The 23286-nt window shown below is 42.0% G+C and overlaps 1 protein-coding gene across 3 annotated transcripts in view; it reads left to right on the top strand.

The window, feature by feature from the left end:
- The window catches only part of PDGFRB (platelet derived growth factor receptor beta), a 179243-nt gene that overhangs the window by 67990 nt on the left and 87967 nt on the right, over window positions 1-23286 (top strand). For all 3 annotated transcript variants that reach the window (XR_006387876.1, XM_044281126.1, XM_044281127.1), the window contains 6 exons: window positions 1525-1584; window positions 3095-3391; window positions 13578-13844; window positions 15278-15408; window positions 17723-17888; window positions 22077-22266. Coding sequence is in view for 2 of the 3 variants with exons in the window: in XM_044281126.1 (XP_044137061.1) it covers window positions 1563-1584; window positions 3095-3391; window positions 13578-13844; window positions 15278-15408; window positions 17723-17888; window positions 22077-22266 (1073 nt within the window). In the remaining variant the exon portion in view is untranslated. The remainder of the gene's footprint in view (window positions 1-1524; window positions 1585-3094; window positions 3392-13577; window positions 13845-15277; window positions 15409-17722; window positions 17889-22076; window positions 22267-23286) is intronic.

The raw sequence follows: 23286 nt of genomic DNA, 5'->3' as shown, positions 1-23286 counted from the left end.
CATTGTTGAAAACGAATCATAAAAAAGCAAGACTGGAATATGCCAAACTACATGTTGACAAGCCACAAAGCTTCTGGGAGAATGTCCTGTGGACAGATGAGACAAAAATCGAAGTTTTTGCCAAGGCACATCAGCTGTATGTTCACAGACGAAAAAATGAAGCATATCAAGAAAAGAACACTGTCCCTACTGTGAAACATGGAGGAGGCTCTGTTATGTTCTGGGGCTGCTTTGCTGCGTCTGGCACAGGGTGTCTTGAATCTGTGCAGGGTACAATGAAATCTCAAGACTATCAAGGAATTCTAGAGAGAAATGTACTAGCCAGTGTCAGAAAGCTTGGTCTCAGTCGCAGGTCATGGGTCTTGCAACAGGACAATGACCCAAAACACACCGCTAAAAACACCCAAGAATGGCTAAGAGGAAAAAATTGGACTATTCTAAAGTGGCCTTCTATGAGCCCTGACCTCAATCCTATTGAGCATCTTTGGAAGGAGCTGAAACATGCAGTCTGGAAAAGGCACCCTTCAAACCGGACACAACTGGAGCAGTTTGCTCATGAGGAGTGGGCCAAAATACCTGCTGAGAGGTGCAGATGTCTCATTGACAGTTACAGGAAGCGTTTGATTGCAGTGATTGCCTCAAAAGGTTGCGCAACAAAATATTAAGTTAGGGGTACCATCATTTTTGTCCATGCCTGTTTCATGAGTTTATTTTTTTACATAATTCTGTTGAAGCATGGTTGAAAAACAATGTCTGACTTTCATTGGTTAACATTTATAGAATTTTAATTTATTATTACTTTTGTCAGATTAAAGTTATTTCTGTGACCATTGTGACTTTTTCTTTCATTGACCAAAGGGTACCAACAATTTTGTCCACGTCTGTATATATATATTTCATATCTATCTATTATCTATCTCCTATCTATCTCCTATCTATCTATCTCATATCTATCTATCTATCTCATATCTATCTCCTATCTATCTATCTACCTCTTATCTATCTATCTATCTATCTATCTCCTATCTATCTATCTATCTATCTATCTCTTATCTATCTATCTCCTATCCATATATATATCTATTTAGCTATTTCATATCACATATCTACCTATCTCCTACCTATATATCTATCTACAGTATCTATCTATCTATCTATCTATCTATCTATCTCATATCTATTTCATATCTATCTATCTCTCTGTCCCATATCTATCTATCTATCTATTTCTCTGTCCTTCCATCCATTTATCAATCTATCTCATATCTATCTATCTATCTATCGATCCATATTATATCTATTTACCTATCTATCCATCCATCCGTCTATCTGATATCTATCTATCTATCTATCTATCTATCTACAGTATCTGTCTATCTATCTATATTTTATCCCCCTCTCTGCAGCAGGTTGACATCCCGCTTTATAAAACCAGTGTTCACAACTTAGAAGTTTCCCATTTACTTTTGACTGATGTGTAGGTACCCATATCTTATATTTTATTCTATTTTTTCTTCTGTGCAGGATAGTGCTACTGGAGTCCTTACTGACAAACATAGAATATGAATCTACAGCTAATTACAGGTATTTTATCTAACCTTCAATGGAAGTTAGATGACATATTTTGAGTATGAGATGTGTAAGGGAAATAAAGCACTAAAACCATAGAGAGTTGGCAAGCTATAAAATAGCTATTGGTAGTTAAAAATAGCCAGATTGCACAAACAGTAAACCAGTGAGCATGGTAGAAAGAGTATGAAGTGGGGGGACATATTTGTTCCCGCTAACCCCACTTCATATTCTTACCTATGACAAGACCTTTAGATTGATTGGTATGAGGAGCTGGATCTGTCGTTTAGAAAATGTAAAACGTCCAAGGGTCCCAGATTTTCTCAAATTTGTAAAGAATTCCATCAGAGCCATCAGCTTCTCATTAATGACGTTATACTTCAGAGAAATTAAGAGTATGTTTTTACAGGCTTGGGCAACTTATTTTGTTTAAGTTAGCAGAAAATAGCTTTCTCTTGGTGCAGGGTATTCCCTCTAGTTTTTAACCAAATGGCACCTCTCAAGGGTTCTTAAGTAAGCTTTAGCCGTGTAGCTGTGGTGGTAAAAATCCCAAGAGTTGGTAGACTGGCACAGGTGCACCATCTTGTGGTTCATGTCAGAGCACCTGTGAAGGCTTGTGGATATGTAACCCATTGAACGCTTGTGCTATACATAGTAGAGATGAAATATCATCTGAGTAATGGGGGGTTTCTAGGATGAGGTTATTAGTAGAAATCCTAGATGTGCTTTACCAGAATTGACTCCATGATGTGAATTAAAAGTAAAGTGTGAAGCTGGCTATATGGATTAGATCACTCTCACTTGAGCATGCATATGTATTAAATAGAGAGAGGATAGAAAGCCGCTGTTGCAGCTGCTTATCTACCCGCTAACAAAAAGATCAGGCAATTGAATCTAGCATGCTTTATCCTTATTCCCCCCAACATCAGTTGTCGGTGGAGAGTCAGGAGGCTACCTTACTACCTTAAACATAGATGTTCTGCTGAACCCACCAGAGGCAGATAATAACGGGTCTGAGTAAAGGGTGGAGATAAGGCTAGGTACACAAGGGTCAGTTCTGCACCTGTGTTCAAAAGTGGTGAGATTCAAAGAATGGGTGATATTTTTGAGGGAGGTAGCAATAAAATGTTTTATTTGGAAATATCTGAACTTGAATAGATCTAAGGATGGGAGTTTGTATGTTTACTGCAAGGAGGGAAACTGACTGACTGTGTAGGTTGAGGAACTGGTACATAGTATGAAGACCCTTTGAGATTTATTGTCGGAAGAGATGTGGGTGTTCACAGTCATTATTTACACATACGGTCAAAAGCAGTATTTTTACTACAACTAGCCAGCCGCTATCCAATAGTTTAGTCATGCATGCCAAAGCAATTTTTGCATAATATTACAGTAGTTGCCCAATGTTAAATAAATCAGAGTGGAAACATTAGTGTTCCAAGTTGAATATAGCTAGATAGAAGGTAGGTAATTAAATGCATGTAATGATTACCCATTTTACTAAGTTTCTTTTTTTCCTGTCTAGGATTGTTAATGCTGTCATGGACAGCTTCATCGCAGGACCTCAACCAGACTACACCTGAAATTGTCCTCAATATGTTTAGCTCTTTCTCAATAAGCTGCTCAGCTGAAACCATCACTGCTTGGAAACATGACGATCATTTCATTAATTCATCGCTGGAATTTAATGTCAACGAGTTCACTAATACACTTACCCTGCAGAATGTGACTGGGCATAACACAGGAATGTACACCTGTGTGTACAACGGTTCACAGAACCATGAAAAACCAGAGGTGAAATCCATCTACATTTTTGTACCCGGTAAGAGTATTCATATAATTTGGCCGCTTACAATAAATATTATAAAATAATATTGATGGTCCCTTAATATGGTGATAAAACAGAACCACTGCAAAACCCAACAGTAAGGTACCAGAATCACTAGTACAAAAATGTAAAATAAAGAAAAGTGGTTTAAAGGGGGAGATGTTTTTAAAAGGGTTGAGAAGGTCTGGCCATTAAAGATGGCGCCTGCTCGCAAGCACATCGGATGACATAGCCACCCTATTTCTGCTGTTTTAAGCAGCAGACACCCAGGGCTAATGTCTGCAATCAGCAATAATGCAGATTGCAGACATTTAACTCCTCAAATTCTGTGATCAATTCTGTCCATGACAACTGAGGCAGCTTTACCCAGGAGAGCTCGGTTCCCTAGGCCCGAACTGCTTCTCCGAGCTGAGATCGGGGAAGTAGATCATTCTTTCTAATAAGCTGGATTTAATAGAATGGAAGTTCTTATTGAACTCTGCAGTTTGCATTGCTCTCTAAGAAAATAGTGCAAATCCCTCACATTGCAATATTAATTCATTGTAGTTTAAGGGACAAGTGATCTAAGGATAGCCCCCTAACATAAAAAAATCTAAAAGGCCAATCCGCCTTTTTTTCCATCCCTTACCTTGCAAAATTAAATTGAATAAAAAGTGATCAAAGAGTCAAATACACTCCAATATGGTATCAATAAAAAGTACAGATTGCCCTGCAAAAAAATTAGCCCTCACACAGTTCTGTAGACATTGAAAGGATTTGGACCTTTTGGACCTCTATGACCACCTTGGTTTGATGTCACTGACATCAGGAGAGATATTTTTCAGCTAGCAATAATATGACACACACACAGGTATCACTGAGAAATACTCTAACTTTATTATGCTATTGCTTGGACTTATATAGGCAGTAGAAAAGTTTGCATAACAACAGCATTAAACCAATCATAAAAGATAAACATTGGTGCTCATACACATACTACCGGAACATCCTTATATGGTATGTGTACGTGCAGTAAGGAGAAAGAATAGGTTTTAATCAGTCACATATAAGAATGTACGCAGTTGTGCCAAATGACCCTGAATAATTCAAGAACGTTTGTACTAGTTCTGGGAGATTCCCAGAATCTGTCCTGGGACAGATAAGCGAACCTAACTCACAGCGGGGGAACTTGAAACAGTGCGTGGGTGAGATGTTATAACAATTGTTTACATATTTAGAAGAAACAAGATGGAGTCACATTTCTCTTCAGACATAACTTTAAAAAAAAAGTTATTGGGAGTCAGAATATTCAAAGAAAAAAAAAATTCTAAAGTTTTTATTTTTTTCAGCATTAAAACTCAAGAAAAACTATTATAAATGTGGAATTGTTGTAAATGTACTGACTAAGATAAGTTAACACATCAGTTTTACTGCATAGTGCATGCTATAATAACAGAACCCATAAAACGGTGTGTTTTTTTTCCAATTTCACCCCATTTGGAATTTTTTTTCTAGCTTCACAATACAATATGCAACACAATATGCAAATGGTGCCACTAGAAAGTAAAACTTGTCTTGCAAAAAACAAACCCTAATAGGGCTATGGCAATAGAAAACTAAAAAAGTTATGGCTCCGGGAAGGCAGGGAGTAAAAAATGAAACCGCAAAAAAAAATGAAGGGTTAAACTATATAATAAAAAAAAAAACTAACTCCCTCTATGAGAGAAGTTGTCTTCTTTGAAGAAAAGACCCTTAGTAAGTCAAATCTTATGGTTTTATTTCTTTAATGTAGATTTAAAAATAGGTTCTAAAAAGTAACAACCAGGATAATTATGTCAGATCAGGTGGGCTTTTATATTCCGAACAATAATATAAGAAGGCTCTTTCACAGTTTGCAATTAGCTGCCCTGGAAAAAGAATACAGCTAAACTACAATTCCATAAAGGCCTTTAACAGGGTCCAACAGATTTTTCTGTGCTATTGACTTGATTTGGAATAGGGCCAAAATTCTAAGGCCCCTTTCACACGGGCGAGATTTCCGCGCGGGTGCAATGCGTGAGGTGAACGCATTGCACCCGCACTGAATCCCGACCCATTCATTTCTATGGGGCTGTGCACATGAGCGGTGATTTTCACGCATCACTTGTGTGTTGCGTGAAGATCGCAGCATGCTCCTCTTTGTGTGTTTTTCACGTAACGCAGGCCCCATAGAAATGAATAGGGTTGCATGAAAATCACAAGCATCTGCAAGCAGTGCGGATGCGGTGCGATTTTCACACACGGTTGCTAGGTGACGATCGGGATGGGGACCCGATCATTATTATTTTCCCTTATAACATGGTTATAAGGGAAAATAATAGCATTCAGAATACAGAATGCATAGAACAATAGGGCCGGAGGGGGTTAAAAAAAAATATATAATTTAACTCACCTTAGGCCACTTGTTCGCGCAGCCCGTCTTCTCTTCTTTCTTGTTGTGTGAGGATACGGATCATGTGATGAACGTAGTGACGTCATCAAAGGTCCTATTCCTCACACAACAAGATAGAAGAGATGCCGGCTGCGCGAACAAGTGGCCTAAGGTGAGTTAAATTATATTTTTTTTTTTAACCCCCTCCGGCCCTATTGTTCTATGCATTCTGTATTCAGAATGCTATTATTTTCCCTTATAACCATGTTATAAGGGAAAATAATACAATCTACACAACCTTGAACCCAAACCTGAACTTCTGTGATCAAAACTGAACAACAGAACTCAATTGCAGTCAAAACTGACTGCAATTTTGTACCTACTCGCGCGGGTTTGCCGCAATGCACCGGGACGCATCCGGACATAATCCGGACACGCTCGTCTGCAAGGGGCCTAAGGGTATGATTACGGTTCAGACTAGTACCTCGGAACTGAAGCTGAGTGTTTTTCCACTTAGGCTACTTTCACACTTGCGTTCAGAGCGGATCCGTTCTGAACGGATCCGCTCATATAATGCAGACGGTGGATCCGTTCAGAACGGATCCGTCTGCATTATATTGTTAAAAAAAATTCTAAGTGTGAAAGTAGCCTGAACGGATCCGTCCAGACTTTTACATTGAAAGTCAATGGGGGACGGATCCGTTTGAAGATTGAGCCATATTGTGTCATCTTCAAACGGATCCGTCCCCATTGACTTACATTGTAAGTCTGGACGGATCCGCACGGCCAGGCGGACACCCGAACGCTGCAAGCAGAGTTCAGGTGTCCGCCTGCTGAGCGGAGCGGAGGCTGAACGCTGCCAGACTGATGCATTCTGAGCGGATCCGCATCCACTCAGAATGCATTAGTGCTGGACGGATGCGTTCGGGTCCGCTTGTGAGCCCCTTCAAACGGAGCTCACAAGCGGACACCCGAACGCTAGTGTGAAAGTAGCCTAACCGATTTTATTTAACAAAGTCGCATGCAACTTCGTGAATAACTAACTTCGGCTCATCGGAGACCAGATATTCTAACATTGTACAGAGATGAATCTCCGTACAGTATTATTCCAAAGTTTTGAACAAAGCGACTTCGGATGAAACATCCAAAGCTTGCTTCGCTCAACACTAGACACCATAAAACTGGTGACAGATTCCCTTTAATTCCCCCACCCATCCAGCGGTACATGTGAAAAGATCTATACTTACCTAACCCCCATTGCTCTGTTCTGGCTTTGCGATGATAGGGCTGTCTTCACTGCCCTGTCCCCATCTATCAATTTCTGCACAGACAGGGTCACGTGTGCTGCTGCTACAATGACTGGCCTGGTGTACCCAAGTGGCACACCACTGCTGAGGCCAGTCGTTTGCTGTATTGGTACACATGACACCATCCACGAGGAAGTTGACATACAAGGACCATAAGTCCAGTGATGACAGCCCAGGAGCCACCGGGCCAGAACAGAGCAGTGGGGAGCAGGTGAGTATAGATCTCTTCACAGGTTCCGTTGGGTGGGGAGAAAAGAATCCTGGACAGCTCTTTTAAGCAGAACTAATAAGTTCCTCCCATGATTCTGTTGATTTTGGGAATAAAGATGGTAACAATTAAATATTAGTTTATGTGGATGACATGGTTTTGTATTTGGGTCATCTAAATAATGATCCAAACATATGGCAATTACTCAGGTTTAAAAAATAAGGAGGTTATCCCATAAAATGTATTACTATGCAATGAATAGGGCATTGAAAATGCAGTATACATGCAGTAAAAATATTGTAAATGTATTATGTACATTACATTGTCCCCCCTGCAGTTTATCCTACTGGTCCACTTTCTCCTGCATTCATTGGTGGACTAACATGTTCAGTAGTGTCCCTGATCTCCTCACTGCTGGTGTAGGATCTTATAGAGAAGCAGATGAGTCTGTCCAGATACCTTTCATTCATTTATCCCTGCTTCTAAATTCAAACAAGACAGGAAATTGTGGGGACATTGCATATCATATATATTTTTGGAGCTGTTGTTTATACTCTAGGTTCATGGGTGTCAAACATGACCTAGAGTATATCTTTGCGGCCCGGCAAGTATTTCTGAACATGAGCGCGCTGCTATCGGCGCGCTCATGTTCTCTCAGCAGCACGGGGAGAAGGAAGCTGTCCTCCCTCCCCCTGTGCTGCTGCCGCTGCCACCAATGAGAAGAGAGGGGGGGAGGAGGGGCGGGCGCACTGCGCCACCAATGAGAATAAAGGGGGGGAGGAGGGGCGGGCGCACTGCGCCACCAATGAGAATAGAGGGGGGGGAGGAGGGACGGGCGCACTGCGCCACCAATGATTGGACTATTTCCACACAGAGCGGCGCCCAGCACTCACCATTAGTCCTGGGCGCCGCTCCGTTCGCCCGCAGTGCCCCATTACTGTCTCCTCTCCTGCTCCACATGCTGCTTACTATCGGAGCGATGGGAGGAGACATCAGCTTCACTAGTGGGCGTTCCTTCTCCCTGCGCTGCGATTGGACAGCGCTACAGCCAGGAAGAAGGAACGCCCACTAGTGAAGCTGATGTCTCCTCCCATCGCTCCGATAGTAATCAGCAGCATGTGGAGCAGGAGACAGTAATGGAGCACTGCAGTCGAACGAGCGGCGCCCAGGACTAATGGTGAGTGTTGAGACATCGCTGGGCGCCGCTCTGTGTGGCCTGATAGTGAAAGAAGTTTAACACAATACAGGAGGCGGGTGCCGGCAGCAGAATCACATTGCCGGCACCCTGCCCCTGACAGGGAGCTGCGATCAGAGGCAGTTAACCCCTTAGGTGCTGCACCTGAGGGGTTAACTGCTGATCTGCCAGTACCCGCCTCCTGTATAAAGGGGTAATTTATCATTGGTGGTGCAGTGTGCCCCCCCCCCATCCCATTAAAATCATTGGTGGCACAGTGCGCCAGCCCCTCTCAACCCCCCCAGTATTGAAATCATTGGTGGCAGTGGCCACAGGGACCTCTCCCCTCCCCCTCATTGGTGGTGCAGTGGCAGCTTCTGATCGGAGCCCCAGCTGTGTAAGCCTGGGGCTCCGATCAGTTACCATGGCAGCCAGGACGCTACAGAAGCCCTGGTTGCCATGGTAACATCCCTGATGCTGTGTGCACAAGGCACAGAGCAGCAGGGACAGTGTGAAGTCCTATTCACCCTGATAGAGCTGAATAGGACAAGGGATGAAAGATCCCAGGTTCTCGCCCCTAAGGCTACTTTCACACTTGCGTTCAGAGCGGATCCGTCTGAGACGGATCCGCTCATATAATGCAGACGGTGGATCCGTTCAGAACGGATCTGTCTGCATTATATTGTAAAAAAAATTCTAACTGTGAAAGTAGCCTGAACGGATCCGTCCAGACTTTTACATTGAAAGTCAATGGGGGACGGATCCGTTTGAAGATTGAGCCATATTGTGTCATCTTCAAACGGATCTGTCCCCATTGACTTCCATTGTAAGTCTGGACGGATCCGCACGCCTCCGCACGGCCAGGCGTTTTTTTTTTATGCGGCCCACATAAACTTAAATTTTGTTTTTTTGGCCCATGTTAGCCTTTGAGTTTGACATGCTTGCTCTAGGTTGTCAACTAATCTCCCTACTCTTCGGGATTCTTTAGAAAATGGAATCCCTGTATAAGTTTGTATTTCATAGATGTAATTTAAAGAGTAACTAAACTTTATACACTACTTTTAATATGTTGTGCCTAACCCCCTAAAAAATCTCTTTCTAATATACTTTATTAATTTTCTATTTTTACTATAATTTTTTATCCCTAAAACGCACCATTTACTGGTGCGCTAAAACTCAGTTCTCCCTACACCGCTGAGCTGTCAGGGGTCTACAGAGTACGGAGTACTCATTTTATGAATAGGGCTGCAGCAGCGCAGGGAGAACGGCCAGGAGCGCATATTGCTGCTCCTGCCTGTGCTTCCTGGACTATTACTAACTGCTGGCATAGTGCATGGGTACCCTGTACCTATCTACTATGCCAGGATTAGCTGAGCAGAGCGGGCTCCTGCTTCTGCCTGCTCAGATCCCTGCGTTGCTGCGGCCCCATTTATAAAATGAGTACTCCATACACCGCTGACAGCTCAGCGGTGTAGGGAGAACTGAGTTTTAGAGCACCAGTGAATGGTGCGCTTTACGGATGAAAAGTATATTAGAATAAGATTTCGAAAAATATTTTTTAGGGGGTTAGGGACAACATATTAAAAGTTAGTGTAAAAGTTTAGTTACTCTTTAAGTCCTACTGTTTTTATTAAATAGGTTGTTAACAAAGAGGGTATTTTTTATGAAAACATGTGAATGTTTTTCTCTATAATCATTATAGCCAGTCCATGAATTCTACTTCCTGTTCTAGCTCTGTAGGGTCATCCTCATTTAGGGCTTGTTCACACAACCGTTGGTGTCCCATTCCCGTATTGCGGACCGCATTTGCGGATCCGCAATACACGGGCACCGTTCCATTGTCATTCCGCATCACGGATGCAGACTCATTCATTTCAATGGGTCCACAAATCCGGAGACGCAGAACGGAAGCCCGGAACGGAACACTACGGAAGCACTACGGAGAGCTTTCTGGGGTTCCGTTCCATGCCTCCGCACCGCAAAAAGATAGAACATGCTCTATCTTTTTGCGAAATGGAGGGATCGCGGACCCATTCAAGGGAATGGGTCTGCTTTTTCCATGCAGCTGCCCCACGGAAGGTGCCCGTGCATTGTGGACCGCAATTTGCGGTCCACAGCACGGGCACGGGCTTTACACGGTCGTGTGAACAAGCCCTTACACTTTCAGCAGACAAAAAGTCTGACTTTATCTTTATCTAAGTCAGGCCATCAATCTGGCAGGAGTGGGGTGTTGTGACTTATTTAGAGCATCGCGCATTACACTAGTCAGTGCAATGCCCTTCTGTGGACAGCTTCTGCCAGGCCTATTAAGAGAATAATAGAGCTGTCATTCTGCTATTCAAATTCTACACCTATTAATAAAATAAGTATTACCCTGCAGATAACAAATTCCCATTATAGCAGCAGTAAAATGAGAATGGATTACCTATTTATTTAGGGGTTTTACCCCTTCAGAACATTTCTATTTTCCATTTTTGAATTTATGCTTTTTACTCCCTGTTTTACCAGAGCCATAACTTTTTTATTTTTCAGTTCACATAGTTGTAGGAGGGTTTATTTTTTGCAGCACAAGTTGGAAAACTGGGGAAAAAAATCCAATTGGTGTTGAATTGGAAAAAATTCTGCCACAGTTCGATGGTTTTTTTTTGTAATGGTGTTCCTATGCAGTAAAACTGACTTTCATTTAATTCTCTGTCTTGGCCTGATTACAACAATACCACATTCATATATTTTTTTTCTTGTGTTTTAATAATGAAAAGAAATTTAAAAAAAAATGAAGGAATGATCCATAGTTTTTATTGATACCGTTTTGGAGTGTATATGACTTTTGATCAGTTTATTCCTTTTTTTGGAGGTGAAGTGAAGAAAACAGGCCATTTTGATGTTTTTCTCTGATATGTCTTTTGGTATATGGGGTAAATATTTACTATTTTAACAGTATGGGCATTTTCATAGCAATGCCTATGATATTTATTTTTTTGTTTATTTTTATTCTGAGGAAAGGGGTGATTTAATTTTCTATATTTTTATATTTTGAAAAACTTTTTGTACCCCCAAAAGCATAAAAATCTGTAATTGACAGATTGGAATTATATCCATTGCTAAATAGAAGATTGACCAACTGCAGGCCTACATTGGTATACAGGTCCTTCTGAAAAAAATTAGCATATTGTGATAAAGTTCATTATTTTCTGTAATGTACAGATAAACATTAGACTTTCATATATTTTAGATTCATTACACACCAACTGAAGTAGTTCAAGCATTTTATTGTTTTAATATTGATGATTTTGGCATACAGCTCATGAAAACCCAAATTTCCTATCTAAAAAAATTAGCATATTTCATCCGCCCAATAAAAGAAAAGTGTTTTTAATACAAAAAAAGTCAACCTTCAAATAATTATGTTCAGTTATGCACTCAATACTTGGTCGGGAATCCTTTTGCAGAAATGACTGCTTCAATGCAGCGTGGCATGGAGGCAATCAGCCTGTGGCACTGCTGAGGTGTTATGGAGGCCCAGGATGCTTCGATAGCGGCCTTAAGCTCATCCAGAGTGTTGGGTCTTGCGTCTCTCAACTTTCTCTTCCCAATATCACACAGATTCTCTATGGGGTTCAGGTCAGGAGAGTTGGCAGGCCAATTGAGCCCAGTAATACCATGGTCAGTAAACCATTTACCAGTGGTTTTGGCACTGTGAGCAGGTGCCAGGTCGTGCTGAAAAAGGAAATCTTCATCTCCATAAAGCTTTTCAGCAGATGGAAGCATGAAGTGCTCCAAAATCTCCTGATAGCTAGCTGCTTTGACCCTGCCCTTGATAAAACACAGTGGACCAACACCAGCCGCTGACATGGCATCCCAGACCATCACTGACTGTGGGTACTTGACACTGGACTTCAGGCATTTTGGCATTTCCCTCTCCCCAGTCTTCCTCCAGACTCTGGCACCTTGATTTCTGAATGACATGCAAAATTTGCTTTCATCCGAAAAAAGTACTTTGGACCACTGAGCAACAGTCCAGTGCTGCTTCTCTGTAGCCCAGGTCAGGCGCTTCTGCCGCTGTTTCTGGTTCAAAAGTGGCTTGACCTGGGGAATGCGGCACCTGTAGCCCATTTCCTGCACACTCCTGTACACGGTGGCTCTGGATGTTTCTACTCCAGACTCAGTCCACTGCTTCCGCAGGTCCCCCAAGGTCTGGAATCGGTCCTTCTCCACAATCTTCCTCAGGGTCCGGTCACCTCTTCTCGTTGTGCAGCGTTTTCTGCCACACTTTTTCCTTCCCACAGACTTCCCACTGAGGTGCCTTGATACAGCACTCTGGGAACAGCCTATTCGTTCAGAAATTTCTTTCCGTGATGGCCTTCTGGACAGCAGTCAGGTCGGCAGTCTTACCCATGATTGCGGTTTTGAGTAATGAACCAGGCTGGGAGTTTTTAAAAGCCTCAGGAATCTTTTGCAGGTGTTTAGAGTTAATTAGTTGATTCAGATGATTAGGTTAATAGCTCGTTTAGAGAACCTTTTCATGATATGCAAATTTTTTTAGATAGGAATTTTGGGTTTTCATGAGCTGTATGCCAAAATCATCAATATTAAAACAATAAAAGGCTTGAACTACTTCAGTTGGTGTGTAATGAATCTAAAATATATGAAAGTCTAATGTTTATTAGTACATTACAGAAAATAAAGAACTTTATCACAATATGCTAATTTTTTTAGAAGGACCTGTATACATGTGAAAGGCATTGGAGCCTCTGCCATTTTTAAAGACCAGACTTTAAAAATGTACAGTGCAGGTTCAGAAAGGGTTAGTCACTTGTGCTTACTGCTACAGAAGGACAATATTGTGTATTTCATTTCCAATGGCACTGTGCTGCTGAAATGAAGTAAAACAAATCTAAAAAGATTGTTTACCATGAAAATTGAGTTTAAAAGATATACCCCTTTCTTTAAAAGTAATTAAAATGACTATTTCTGGTGGAGGTGGCCCTTTAAAAGGGGTTTGCATTGGTGACATAACCAGTAGGTAGAATTAATATAACTTTTTTCACTAGAGGGTAGTTTTCTGTATAATGTCTGTTTTTGTTTTGTTTTTTATCACAAAGATCCTACTGTGGTGTTTTTGCCAATTAAGGAACATGATGAGTTTGTGTTTGTGGCTGTGAACAGTAAAGCCACCATTCCCTGTCGTGTTACCAATCCCAACATGAGCGTGACTCTTCATGAGAGGGGTAATGATGATGAAATTCCATACCTCTATGACAACAAAAAGGGTTTCACTGGACTTTTCCAAGATGTAAATTATTACTGTAAAGCTTCAATGGACGGGATTGAAGTTAACTCGAATCCATTTTATATCTACTCAGTAGGAGGTAAGATAACATTATTATGTTTTCAAGATACATAGTACCATGGAAGATATTGTGTGGTTTTTCTCATTAATTAAACTATTAAAAGGTAATTTTGAAAATGGGGGAGAGGGCAGAAGTAGTGCCAAACTTTACCTTTATAAACAGCCGAGACAATATGCCTAAACTAACAGCTGGAAAAGGTACTTTGCAAATAGGTCTTCTTTCTTTTTCTGTTCCAAAATCTCAAGTAACACCTTATGAGTGCTACCAATTTGGTTGGAGGGATGGGTTCAACTATATATGCAAGCAAAGAGCCTGTGGAAAAGAAAGGAATCCATTCTAGTTTTTCCAAGCTGGTCCTTCTTTCTTCGTATTCAGAATCATTATAAAGTACCCTGAATTATGCTAGTTTCATGGAAATAATGATCATCCTTTGCAATTAACAAGGTTGTTCTGCAAACACTGAAGAGGTTACCCTCTGATGTGAAAATGAGAGGTTCATAAAGCAACTTTAAGTGAATCATTTGTAAAATTAAAGGGAGTCTGTCACCTCCTGCAAGCACTATTAAGTACAGTACTTCTGGCCCTGACTCCAGATCGCTCATTAATATCTTGGTGTTTCCCCTCCTGCTGGGTGATTTCTTAATATATCTTTATAGCAGTAGGACCATTTTTCTGATACAGTTATCTAAATCCCCTTTATAACATACTGTAGATGTAAAAGACAATCCCAGCCCCATGTTTTGGGAGTTAACAGACTCCTCTTAAAGTGAATCCCCATTTTTTATCATTAGTAATTTCTTAATATATCTTTATTGCAGTAGGAATGGCATTTGTCTGATACAGAGCTCCTAATCGCTCTGCATAACATAGAATGAAAGGATAACATGCTGGCTGACTGCAGTCACCACTAGGGGAGCTTAATGCATGCCGAGTTATTATTAAGTCAACATACAATAGTATGCAGCAAGCTCCTATGCTCCCTCTACTGGTGGCTGTAGGCATGTGAATTCATCTATCTCAATGCAATGTATTTTTGCCAACCAGAATAGCGTGGTAGACTGTTCAGACTATTCTGTCTGGCAAAAATGCTGTAAATGAGAAGGAAACGGGAAAAACTGAGTCCAAAGATGAATTCTCTCATCACTGTTTAACCCATTAAAGTCAATGTACCCATCACAGTACACATGCAGATACTGTTTTCAGGCAGTCAGATGCCTACCGCTAATGACAAGCCCTGCACAGGGCTAAGACGATATGTGGATGCACATAAGCAGTACTGGTTGGGTGATCCTGAAGAATGTCATAAATGACCAAATCCAAAGCCAACGTTGCTGCATTACTAAATAAAATACATTTAAATACTACATTGTGTTATCCTGACTAAATACATTAGAATGTCTTTTGTACAGTTTATTCAAGTCAGTCTTTTGTTTTTTGATCTTTTTTTCTAGTGACGGATGAACTCAAGGTGACAGTGAAAGCCTCAAATAGTATAGTGAAGAAGGGAGAAAATATTACAGTTTCCTGTACAGTGACTGAAAATGAAATTATAAACTTTACCTGGTACTATCCGGGTACCAAGGTGTGTAAAATTAATTAGTTCAGCCATTGAGTCCTTATTGAATAGTGCTAATTATTTTCTTAATATGTTTGGACCAATTTTTTGATACAGAGCTTCAAATCCCATCTATAGACATAGGGGGAGAGGGGAAAAGTTAGTTTTACTTCACCCTGATTTGCTGTTATTTGCACCAAATGGATGAAATGTAACATTTTGTTTGATAAATTTACATCTTTAATAACACTATTATAGCTTTTCTTATTTTGATGCCGGAGGTAACAAATTCTATAATTATGTATTAAATAGTGAAACAATGGGAAAACTACCACTGAGACTTTGGGATATTGATAGATTGTAAACTTAATTTTAGCGATCAATGCCAGGATGCTGCTGCCAAGGTCAATAAAATAATGAGTTGCACCAAAAAAGGCAAAGATGCACATGACAAGAACAAGAGCTTTGCCTCTATACAAACCACGAGTCAGACCTCACACGGAATGTTGTTAAAAATTTTGGCCATTGTAAGAATGACATAGCTGAACTAAAGGAAGTGCATATGAAGGTAACCAATTTACCAAGACAGGTTATCAAACGTGGGGGAGAGCTAATTACAGTGAACAAATATATTAACGGGCAATACAGAGATCTTTCGAATTACCTCTATATATGCAGTGTTGCAACCATGACAAGTGGGCTTCCTGTTTGACCATCATCAGTGAAGAACTCTCTGCCAGAGGAGGCTGTAATTGTAAGACTGTGAACCGAGGAGGGACCCCCAAGATACAGCGAAGTCATGGAATAAGGAAAGCGACACGGACTCCAGCTCCTGATGCAAAAACAGTAACTTTACTGAACAGTAGTATTAACAGAAATAACAATAACACTAGTTACAGAGAGTATATATATCAAATACAATGAAAACAACATGTCACATTCCTTTCTCTTGCCCCCAAATGACACTGTTCACGTGCCCTGAATACTCCCAGCCTGGACGCTGGAGTGGCCTTGGAGTGTAGCAACAACGAAGTGTCCAGAATACTCTATACCCCAGGCTCAGAGTCACGGTACCAGCCCAAATGAACAACCGTACCCAAAGCAGCGTACACAGCAGAGCCTGCAAGTCGATACTGTGCCGCAGGGTAACGGACCTGACCGCTGGCACACACGGCAGAGCCTACAAGTCAATAACCGTGGTGCTAAGTCACTGACCTGGGTATGTCCTGTGTTTACTGGTTGCTCCAGACTGACAGCAAGTCCCTGCCGCAACATGTGACCCTGCAGAACCTGTACTCTGACCCTCTGTTCCGTTCAGCTTCCTGACGCCGATACTCATTCCTGCGAACAGAATCCGGATCCACACGGTTCTCTTATGCAGCTCACAAAATGGCGGACTAGTTCTTCTCCAAGCTGAGAAACTCCACCCCTCCTGGTAACGCCAACCGTTCCACGGCTCTTCCAGCCTTCCGGGACCCGGTCCTCTCTCTCTCTCTCTGGGAAGCCTTCTGGATCGCTGACCCTGGCCTGGTCCTTATCCGATGGGGACTTACACCAACTCGCAGGTCCTTCCATCCACAATGAGACCTTACAGGGTCTGTAACCACATTCCACGGTCCAACTGACCTTCTGGGAACCGATCCTTTCTCCCTTGGCAACATCTGCATTGCTGACAGGCATCAGTCACTTCTGACAGTCACTTTGACCGCTCCAAGTCCCACGGACCCAAGGATGGCACTGGATCCTGTATTCAGCCTTTGCACAAACATGTCTCCTCATGTCACCATTTCCTGCTCTGTCTGGTACACAGCATGAGTCATCAGCATGAGTCATCATCTGTTTTGCATATCTAGATTCGGCAGTAACTTCGCTGTGTGGGGAGCAAAACAGAAGGACAGTCTCAGAAACAGCATTCAAGAATCAGTGGCTGTTTCTCCATCTTACATAATGGATGATTCATTGTGCAAGTTCAATAAGTGTTCTTGAAAATACAACTATCACTAACTATATATACAAGATTTCTGGTGAATAGATGCTGATGTACCATATTATTCTGATAATATGGTACAATTGGAATCCGCCTCATAGGGTCTTTTGCCTTCTTCTGGATGCACTCTGTAGGAGTATAGGTTGGACTAGAGGGACCTGTGTCTATTTTCAGCCTCACCAACTATTATGTAACTATGTATTAGTGATTTGGAGCTCAGTATCCAAGAAGCTAAACCTTGGACACTATAAAGATATGCCACCTCTATTGTCTGTTGAAGATGTGAATGTTGTGTTGTCCCATAAGCCATAATGGACCTACCTTGGTTATATTACATGTTCTCTCCAATTACAGACTAATAGGCCGCATACTAATGAAAATTTCATGGGAAGTAATTCAGTGATTTCCCAGTTGACAATACTAGAAGCCAATTTGGAGGACTCTGGAAATTATACTTGTATGGTGGAGGAGACACTACAAGGAATGTTTGAGATGCAAAGTGTTTACATAGAAGTAAAAGGTAATAAACCTTTTTATTACGTTTCATCTCTCTGTAACAGACTAATGAGGTCTTCCATTTTTTTAATTTCCACCTTAGCCTGTGCTACCTGTGGAAAAATCCATACTAACCAGTTCCCCACTGCTCTATTCTGGCTCCCTAGACGTCCATCTGGATGGGGTCATGTGCACTGCTGCATCCAATGGTAGGCCTTATTAGTGGCATATCCTCAAACGGCACTTCATTGTTGGGTCAAGTCACTGGCTGCAGCGGTGCAGGTGATCCTGTCTGTTTAAAATTTAATAGGACAGGGACAGGAAAAGGAGTAAAGAGAGCCAGAGAACCGGAACAGAGCAACAGGGAGCAAGTGACTATTGATTTTTCCACAGGCAGGGGCATAGTGATAGGAGGTGCAGATGTACAGTGGGATGCGAAAGTTTGGGCAACCTTGTTAATTGTCATGATTTTCCTGTATAAATCGTTGGTTGTTACGATAAAAAATGTCAGTTAAATATATCATATAGGAGACACACACAGTGATATTTGAGAAGTGAAATGAAGTTTATTGGATTTGCAGAAAGTGTGCTATAATTGTTTAACCAAAATTAGGCAGGTGCATATATTTGGGCACTGTTGTCATTTTATTGATTCCAAAACCTTTAGAACTAATTATTGGAACTCAAATTTGCTTGGTAAGCTCAGTGACCCCTGACCTACATACACAAGTGGATCCAATTATGAGAAAAAGTACTTAAGGGGGTCAATTGTAAGTTTCCCTCCTCTTTTAATTTTCACTGAAGAGCAGCAACATGGGGGTCTCAAACAACTCTCAAATGACCTGGGGAAGGATACAGAAAGCTATCTCAGAGATTTCAACTGTCTGTTTCCACAGTTAGGAACATATTGAGGAAATGGAAGACCACAGGCTCAGTTCAAGTTAAAGGCTCGAAGTGGCAGACCATGAAAAATCTCGGATAGACAGAAGCGACGAATGGTGAGAACAGTCAGAGTCAACCCACAGACCAGCACCAAAGACCTACAACATCATCTTGCTGCAGATGGAGTCACTGTGCATCGCAACCATTCGGCGCACTTTGACACAAGGAGATGCTGTATGCGAGAGTGATGCAGAGGAAGCCTTTTCTCCGCCCACAGCACAAAAAGTGCTGCTTGAGGTGGGCTAAAGCACATTTGGACAAGCCAGCTTCATTTTGGAATAAGGTGCTATGGACTAATGAAACTAAAATTTAGTTATTTGGCCATAACAAGGGGCGTTATGCATGGAGGAAAAAGTACACAGCATTGCAAGAAAAACACCTGCTACCTACAGTAAAATATAGTGGTGGTTCCATCATGCTGTGGGGCTGTGTGGCCAGTGCAGGGACTGGGAATCTTGTCAAAGTTGAGGGACGCATGGATTCCACTCAGTATCAGCAGATTCTGGAGACCTATGTCCAGGAATCAGTGACAAAGCTGAAGCTGCGCCAGGGCTGGATCTTTCAACAAGACAACGACCCTAAACACTTCTCAAAATCCACTAAGGCATTTATGCAGAGGAACAAGTACAACGTTCTGGAATGGCCATCTCAGTCCCCAGACCTGAATATAATTGAAAATCTGTGGTGTGACTTAAATAGAGCTGTCCATGCTCGGAAGCCATCAAACCTGAATGAACTAAATATGTTTTGTAAAGAGGAATGGTCCAAAATACCTTCAACCAGAATCCAGACTCTCATTGGAACCTACAGGAAGCTACTAGAGGCTGTAATTTCTGCGAAAGGAGGATCTACTAAATATTGATTTCATTTCTTTTTTGTGGTGCCCAAATTTATGCACCTGCCTAATTTTGTTTAAACAATTATAGCACACTTTCTGTAAATCCAACAAACTTCATTTCACTTCTCAAGTATCACTGTGTGTGTCTCCTATATGATATATTTAACTGACATTTTTTATCGTAACAACCAACGATTTATACAGGAAAATCATGACAATTAACAAGGTTGCCCAAACTTTTGCACCCTACTGTATCAGTTTCTACCGGGCCCAGGAGCCTGAGGGGGCCCAAAGACTCTTGTGGTGCATAAGAACACACCAGTATTATAGAAAGTGCATGCTGGCTAAGCTACACCTCTCGCTGGAGTTAGGTCAAGAATTTAGCATGGGGGGGTGCCGTTTCAAATTTTGCCTCAGGCAGCACAATAGCTATGTACTTCCCTGCTCCTGGCAAAAAGCACTGAGGGAAGGGGGGCCCAGGCTGAACTCCTACACCAGGGCCAATGAGCCTTTAGCTACGACCCTGTCCACAGGTATTTCAAACTGGAGTGCAAATTGAAAAATAAATCTGGAAAACCCCTTTAAATCTAATCCTGATTGATCACTGAAACTTGACGGTCATATGATGAAGCAGTCTACTTACTGTCTCTTCAATTCCTGAATAGCTGCGGATCATTAAAGGGAGTCTGTCACCAAAATATGATGTTATACACCACTTACATGGCTCTCTAGCATATCTATCCATGATTCAAATGGTACCTTTGTAATTTTCTTCTGACTTTCACCAGCAGGAAAAATTATGTTTAATCTATATGTAATTGAGGGCTCGCAAGTGCCCAGGGGTAGCGTTCAGTGTGTAGGAGCCCAGGCTGATCTGCCTTCTTGTTACATAACTCCTCCCCAGCCTCTTTCTTGGCCCGCCCTGCAAGTCACTTGCTTCATCCACAGGATCGGCCGATATCCCGTGCGTGTGCAATGCACCGCTGGCCCGTGCATGCGGTGGGCACTGGCATCGTTACATTTAGTGCACATGCGCCATCAAATGCCATGAAACCAGTCAGTGACTAGGGGTCGGACCAGAAGCAAACAGGAGGACTGGAAGGCCGGTGCATGCACACTACATGTAGCGATGCTGTGCCCACAATGGGCATCACAGTGCGCATGCCCGGGCCAGCGGTGCACTGCGCACACGCGGGATATCGTCCAGATGGTCCCTGTGCAAAAAGTGTTAGTGCACTTTTTCACTTCCTGGCTAGACATGTCCCCCTAGCAGCAGAGCAACATCTATGCCAGGAGGAGACAGGTGAAGGAAAAATCTTGGATGGATTTTTTGCTACTGTCGTGTTGCAGTCACAGCATGTCGCATGTAGCAACGTGACACCAAAGACACATGTCGTCGTGTAGCCCTAGCCTAATGCAGCCCGAAGTGTTTGACTTCATCTATAATCTGAAGGGAATGCAGTGAGCTTTCTTTGCCCCTATGGGTCCACGGCTTAACAAATTAGCATACATAGGTGGCACCTCTATTATTAACATATACACCAATGGTGATTAGTCCCTTTGCCCTCAGGGTCTCTGTGTACTTGAACATACTGCACAGGTAGTATTTTTAACTTGACATCAATGAACCATATCCCTTTCTGGCAAACCCAATTACTTCTTTGGCCTTTAAAAGGAGTCTTTCCTAAACACTTACTAGGGTAACCTATTCATTGATTGCCATGATATTGGTAGAGGAGTCTAAGGACGATCCATGCAATAGGAAAAACTTCACATATATGAGTATAGATTAAATCTGTTATAAAATCTATTTTATTTGCCCAGTCCTGTTGAGGATGGTTTGGTCCTACGAACCAAGTGGTGTGTCTCTCATTGTTCTCACATGACTAATAAAATGGTGGCACTGCCTTACTGAAGACCATTCATCACTTTGTATTCCATTGCTTTGTGATTTCCAGGGGCGGACTGGCCATAGACCCTACAGGGAAACCTCCTAGTGAACCAATGCCCAGGGAGCTGCCTGGCCTCCCTCTAGGCCGCCATCCATGACAAGTAATCATCTCCACTCCACTCTGAATTTAGCTGTATTGCCATCCTAAGGCAACTGGAGTAGGAGGACAGAACATGGCAGCTGGTCCTGATCACCACAGACAGGCAGTTTTTGGGGAGGTATTTTGTGCTGTCGGGCAGTATTTTTTGATGCACTATGGTATTTGGCTCTGGTGGGGTGTTATAATGTGCCACAATATGGTATTGCTGGCCCTGCCTTTTTGTGTTGACCCTGCCTTCTATCTATTTGGGCCCCAATACAAAATACGGCCACTTTTAGTTTTTTCGAGGGCAACTTACCCAGTCCACCCCTGGTGATTTCACATGTCAGTCATGACAACTAGAACTTAAACCTAAAACACTTTCTATTATCTGTCCGATTAGAAAAAGGTTTTGTGACACTCGATGCTGAAGAAACAGAACAAACAGCCGATTTGCACAAAAGCATATCACTTGAGGTATACATCGATGCTTACCCTCCACCTATCATTGAGTGGCTAAAAAATGGTGCCTTGCTAACAGGAAACACCTCAAACCAAATGAATGTTATAAACCGGAACATTTCTGAGACTGAGTAAGTGTTTCGATATTCTTATAAGAGGATGTCAATGATTAGAAAAAATGAAGGATAAGCCCCATTTACTTGACACCACTTGTGGAGGGTTCTGCACATGGATGTATTATAAGAATAATGGGAGCTGTATACTGTAAATCTGCGTGCCGTACATTCCCCCTAGTGGAGTCTACAGGCAGCTAGAACTTTGTGCGATGCAGAAGGAAATCTGTCAGGTTAAAAAAGCATTCCAACCTGCAGGCAACATGAACAGAGCAGAATGAGCTTAGCAGATTGATATATAGTTTTATAGGAAAAGATTCGATTTGGCAACTTTGCCAAAGCTCGACAAGAAATTGCATTTGTTCCAAGTTTATTTGTCATGAATCGCTATTAATCAGGTATAACCAGGCAACTCTGCCTTAGGGTATGGCCATGCTGCGGTGAAGAACAGTGCCACCAATTAGCCCGCAGCTGCCTTTTATTTAATAATGCTTAGTCGGTCTTCATGGTTAATAGCTGCGTGGCACCTTCAAAACAGGGGCTGTTGCTGATATACGGTTTGGCTGGTTAGGTGGGGGACAATATGCATATATTATGTGTATTATATCTCCTGCAGGTTATTTGACAGTAAGCACAGAATAATAATCAGCTCTTGCATACCCACTTCTCCGATCCCAGCGCTCTCCTGCCCTACAGGTGGGAGCCATTCTTCTGCCATCTGCTTTTCCTCCTTTTCCATATGATCTAATATTGATGAGATTGTGTCATCAGAAACCTCCTGCTCCTCCTCCTCTCTGCATCTTGCTGACTTTTCTAGGACATGGAGACTTTGAAGGATGAGTTGGAAGAAGTAAAGACAGCAAAAAATGAGGATGGTCATCATTAAGACCTGCCCCCTCTCCCCCCAAAGGGGTGCAGATGGTATTAATAGGCACGCTGGCAGTGAAATAATAAAGGCTTTTATCTTATTGGTATTGAATTACAGTACATATCTTAGTTTATGGCTGATATAGGAATAAGTAAATGTAGGAATAAATA

The sequence above is a fragment of the Bufo gargarizans genome, chromosome 2 (assembly GCF_014858855.1).
Source record: "Bufo gargarizans isolate SCDJY-AF-19 chromosome 2, ASM1485885v1, whole genome shotgun sequence".
Taxonomy (NCBI): Eukaryota; Metazoa; Chordata; class Amphibia; order Anura; family Bufonidae; genus Bufo; species Bufo gargarizans.
Note: the sequence above shows the minus strand (reverse complement) of the source record. Positions and strands in the feature narration are given on the sequence as shown.